The sequence below is a fragment of the Papilio xuthus genome, unplaced genomic scaffold, assembly GCF_000836235.2.
Source record: "Papilio xuthus unplaced genomic scaffold, Pxut_1.1 DF825946.1, whole genome shotgun sequence".
NCBI classification, from domain to species: Eukaryota; Metazoa; Arthropoda; class Insecta; order Lepidoptera; family Papilionidae; genus Papilio; species Papilio xuthus.
In genome coordinates this window covers 11347241-11352869 of record NW_013532703.1, presented here as the reverse complement: position 1 = coordinate 11352869, position 5629 = coordinate 11347241, and the positions used below count along the sequence as shown (strand labels likewise).

The following is a 5629-nucleotide window of genomic DNA, read 5'->3' as shown; positions in this document are numbered from 1 at the left end:
ATTAAAAAAAACATTATTGTTTTACTTTTTAATGTACTAACTGACGAAAATATGAAGATTCTATTAATCCTAATCCTCCTCACGTCGGTTCGGCTACAACATTTTATAAACTTTAATTTTTTGTCTTATTTTTACGCCTTTCGGCAACTTTACATAACATGAAATTGTTAATAAATTATTAATTCAAATAATCCTTTAATTGTACATTATTATCGACAGACGCCGTATCAACGTCTGGTGAACTATCACCTCACCATAGAATATTGCTACCAGACCATAATCGTCATCTTTCATTGACTTTCTACGATATTGACTATGTACTTAATTAAATAAAAAGAACTCATACTAAAATAACACACAAATACTTTATTAAAAATATTACTTATCTCCCCCCGTCAGCAAATTTCCAGTCTCAAAATAAGAAATAAAACTGAAACAAGATTATACAAAATATAAAAAGTACTTTAGGCACAATAAATTGCAATAAGCAATTAAAACGTAAAAAGTTATTTAAATTATAATTTTCTATCGTTCCTATAAACATTCTTGTCAAATGTAATTTTTGTGTTGTTTTAATATTTTAACAACTATTTGTCACAAGTATTTTAATTTTTTCTCGTCGTGTTTGGTTCAGTCACAAGATAAAAAGAATACTTACATTGGGATCCTTTTCATATGAACATTTATGAACGTCAAAAACCCTTTGATACTTGTCCTTGTCGGGTGTGTCTAAGAAATAAAATTTATTATAAAAAAAAATATATATGAAATATAAAAATAAATAATTGGTTTATTTACCCAAATGTTTACAGGAAAATATCATTTTATGAACTCGGTCGTAATACTGTTCAGGTATGAGACTAACCATCATGTCATAATCAACGTTGCCTTCGTCATCTATCTAATGAAACATTAAAGTTATTACATATACAAATTATAATAAGATAATCAAATCATATCAAATAATAAAGACTTACTAGGCTAGCTTCCTCTAACAAACAGTACATATATCTCTTCAATTTCGTGTCCTCCTTAAATATGCCGTTTTCGCAATTCGTTATATCCTCTGGGGGCAAGTAGAATAAAGACTCTTTAATGTACGCAAATATGAGACATGTTTTCACAAGTAAAGGTTATATAAAATATGTAGAGGTGACATAATTCTTATTTTATCAAACGTAACATGAAATGTATGACGTGATATATTTAATAAAAATATATTCATATAAAATGTGAGACAGCTAAATTATAAAATAAGTTAACATGTAGATTTTCTTTCTCAATCGACAATATTTATTATTAAATTTAGATCTAAAAAGATATAAAAATATGTGTAGCAATACAAGTTATAGATCTTTTAGTTAAATAGTTGTAGTATTTAAGGACATCAAAACTCAAAATTATATAAAAATGGGCTTTCTAAGACAATTGTAGCACTATAACGCGCAGCTTAGCCGCGGCGAATGTTTCACGTCATTCGCATGCGAGCGCAAAACAAAGGTAAACGGAAATAAAATTTTCTTTAGTGAACTCACCCTCGGCGACCCCGGTCTTAGCGACGCACTCGTTGTGAACATGCTGGATTATTTCTTTGATTTCATCACTTAGCTCCTGCAAATATATTTGAATAATACATCTGTATATCCATTACATATAATATTTAAAGTATCTTTATTTATTGTGATACGAACCTAGATCGAGTAAACAGCTATTTTTGTGATATAAGGTACATTTAAAAGTTTTTATTTTAATTAACTAAATCAATTTAATTTTAAAATAAATAAATTAACCAAATATTCAATCTCAATATGTATTTTCCAGTCATTTTATATTAGTAATTCAAAGCCTGCTTCTAAACTAGACTTTAGCAATATATTTCCGACTAATTAATACACTCCATAATTCACTTGAATATTTAAAGTTTGTGATTCAAATATGGCGGCTGATAGAAATATATGGAAGAGTATTACACATATTAAAAATCTCTACCTTGTTACTAAAAATTTAAAAAGAATGAAGCACCGAGATTAATCCCGCTTAGAACCCCCAAAAATGATTCATACACGTATTCAATGTAGTTTCATTATTCAGTGCCATAGTGAGCCTAACCGTGATCTACATATTCGTACGTTACCTTTGTGAGGAGCGCGAGGGAAAGCAGTCGCTTCAATATTAAAAATGAGATAACATTCTCAAAGAAAAATTATTAAGTCGAGATTCCATGGGGACCAACCCAATGCGCATCAACTTGTATCATAACGTTAAATATTAATTTAAACGTCGCGAGCATGTTTCCATTGTAGTTTCGGTATATTTCTTCCACATTTGCAGACATATTAAAGTTGCTAGAGTATTAAGCATAATAATACGAGTATTAAGATTAACACATTTTTAAAAGTATATTAAGCGAAAAGATACATATAAGATACGTAACAAATCAATTTTTATACATAATTATCATTTCTCTGACATCACCAAGTAACCATGGCAATGGACAAGAGATCCAACATTGGAACTAATGTAGACTTACTTATGTGAGTTTACTGGATTACAACTTTTTAATACTTGACTTCATCATGTTCCTGTTTTTATACAAAGATCTGCAGATGAAGTTAACGAGTCGTGTTTAAAGTCCTATTGTGTCATTGGGACCGCATATCAATGTCAACGGGCCCGCCGGCGAAGGCCGCGCCCTCTACATTTAGTATTCGGAGACGACGTTGAGCAATAATGTCTCGCTTGTATTCCCATACTGTCACTCATCCATCATACCACATCCATCCGACGCGACACACTAAAATGTTTCATAGACTACGCGGCACGTTTGCTTCACGTGAAAAATTGACTTTGTTACAATCGCGCCTCTAAACGCCTTTGGAGGTTTCCTTCGTGCTGTCAAAACGAATTTTTACTCTCGCTCTTTACTTTAACATATAGCGTGATTTGACAAAAGGAAAACGATGAAATAATTCAGCAATAGGAGATAAAATATATTAGGAAGAGGACGGAACATGTGATAATTTACTTGTAGAGAGAAGCTATTAAGTATCGCTATTCGCTAACTATTGCAATAACACTTCCCTCTTCTATTTTTCTGGCGTCCAAAACTAAGAACATTTAAATTATAACACAAGCTAGTGTAGGATTACTATTAGCATATTACAGTTACAGTAGAAATAAATATAAAGGAACATCTTACAGGTTTTTCCTTCTCGGTACGGCCAAAGACAATCAAAGTGAAGAAGACCGGCAGCGATGCCGTCCACATGGCGACAAGCTGCCAAAACAATGATAAGCAGCGTGTTGCTAAGCTTATATTACCTGACGCAACTCGATACGGGCTGTTAATTGGTGTAGTTGGCGGTAGGTGACAATTAACACATTAACAAGACGCAGCGGTTTAGTCGCAACACAAGCTGTAATCACGGCCTGGCGAAGCGGCGACTGGCAAGTTTCCGGCGCATGAATTACCACGAAGCTGAACACCAGACTGCAATTAGTCGTCACGCCTTACAGACAATAACTTACTCAAATTGCCTCCTAGTATTCTTGACATTATTATATTAATTACATAACTGTGCACCTTAGACATATATGTAACATCTGTAAACTAAATGTAATCGGTTAACACTCAGGCAACTTATTCTGTATCGACACCGACTAGTTTCGAGCCTATCGGGGGCTGGTGTTATTCCGCGGTCGAGGCTTGTCTTCTACTAAGAGTGAATGTTAGCCATTTATATTTAGACTATTATAATAGAGCGTCGGTGGCTCAGTGGTCAAGCACTTGACTTGAAATCTGCAGGTCCTGGGTTCGAATCCCGCCATGTACCATGTGTTTTTCGATTTCCGATTTACATTTGTACGATGTACATTTATCAGACGTTCTTACGGCGAAGGAAAACATTGTGATGCAAACTGCACATATCTGAGAAGAAATTCAAAAAATATGTGTGAAGTCAACCAACCCGCACTTGGTCAGCTTGGTTGATTATGGCCTAATCACCCTTAACTTAGGGTAGGCTCTCGTATAATATAATAATAACTCCCCTCGGTGGGGACGGATAGTGAGGTTATGATGATTATTATAACGTCTTACGAAAATTTAAAAAAATTAATAAAACATCTGTGTTTTAAGAACATATTAGTGACAGTTAGAACATAAATATGTAGTTCTAGAAACTTGAAGTAAACTACGTAGCTGACTTTTCCGATTCCGTTATTGTCTGACTGAAAATAATAAAGTAAGTTCAATAAATTTAAACATTCGTAGATTTTACTAATATATTTTACTAAGTTGTAAAAATCTCGCTGCTAAGGGCTTGAGATCAAACTCGAAAAGCTTAACTTAGTTTATTATACTACTTACTAAACGGTATTCAAATATAGCACTAGATCATTTTATTACAATGTTTTTGTAATTTAACATGACCATTTAATTTTGTAACAATACTATTGTTACCTAAAATATCATAAGTTATTTCATTTATGTCAAAATTTTACGTACGCGCCCTAATGGTTTACAATACGTCAGGAACCCACATCAGCTTTAACGATAATTAATAGGTAGTTAACTGACAGCTTACAAAATAATTCACCCTTTTAGCAATTTCATACCATCAGACATTCAACATCGATATGTTAAAATATAAGTATTCAGTTTGTTAACCTACAAAAATTAATCTATTTCCTGAAAAAAAGTATAGAACCGTTTGTACAAACTGATGATAACGACCGGATTGGGATTTATATTGATGAAATATGTATTAAACGTTTTAGTAATCTCGCACGCATATACCTATGCCGTGTTCAATCGACATGAAAAATCCATTAGGGTGTTTTGCGTCGGCGATCGGTTCGCTACGGCGGCGCACTGACCGTGCTAAGCGGATTGCCCGCTCACTCTGATGCAGCGCAGTCCCGGCTCCCGGCCGACAGTCATGTCTGCATGTTGTTGTTTTATACGCTAAAGATACGATACAAAAACATTGTTTTTTTTTCAGTTATTTTGAGGGTGGCCAGCTCACAAATACGGCAACATCGAATCGATAGTTGTGCCTATTTTTAGGTTTACTATTTTTTAAGACCGAGTTTTCGAATTCGCTTTAGGTAATAAAATGGAGGATGTATGGAGGAGTAGTACATACTGTGCCCACCCTCGATAAGGATAAGGGCAGGTTGATGATAATGTAATAAAACGTCGACACTTATTTGTGTCAAAGTGTCTATAGCTCTATAGCTTATCAAATCACTTAAATGCTGCTTTTGGCAGGTATAAGTACCTAATTAGTTTTAAATAAAATTTGATTTAACTAGTATAACTTGGGTGTTGAAAAATGTTAAGTGCAACAAAGTTGCAAGATTCTGGCTCCACGTTGAGTTTGAATTAGAAAGCTAGCTTTAACTAGTTTCACGTGACGAGTGTCTTATAAAAAGCGGGACATGAAGTCGAGTAATTAAAAAGATACGCATTAATTTGTAAAGAAATAATTATTCGAAGATACCGAGTAGGAACGAGTGGAGAGACGTCATTACCGCAATCAAAGTACCCAAAGCCGCAGCGGTCGCACCCCGCTCTCCTCGCGCCGCACACCGCGCCCCACAACCCGCAGCGCCCGCTAACGACGAG

General features: G+C 34.3%; 1 protein-coding gene across 1 annotated transcript; it reads right to left on the bottom strand.

The window, feature by feature from the left end:
- Positions 1–357: 357 nt before the first annotated feature.
- Positions 358–3274, bottom strand: LOC106124209 (general odorant-binding protein 83a). The gene is made up of 6 exons (XM_013320679.1): positions 3200–3274; positions 1536–1611; positions 978–1066; positions 799–901; positions 659–729; positions 358–430 (listed from the first exon to the last, which is right to left on the bottom strand). Exons 1-6 carry the CDS (start codon positions 3266–3268, stop codon positions 413–415), a joined length of 426 nt encoding a protein of 141 aa, XP_013176133.1. The 5' UTR covers positions 3269–3274; the 3' UTR covers positions 358–412.
- Positions 3275–5629: the final 2355 nt, after the last annotated feature.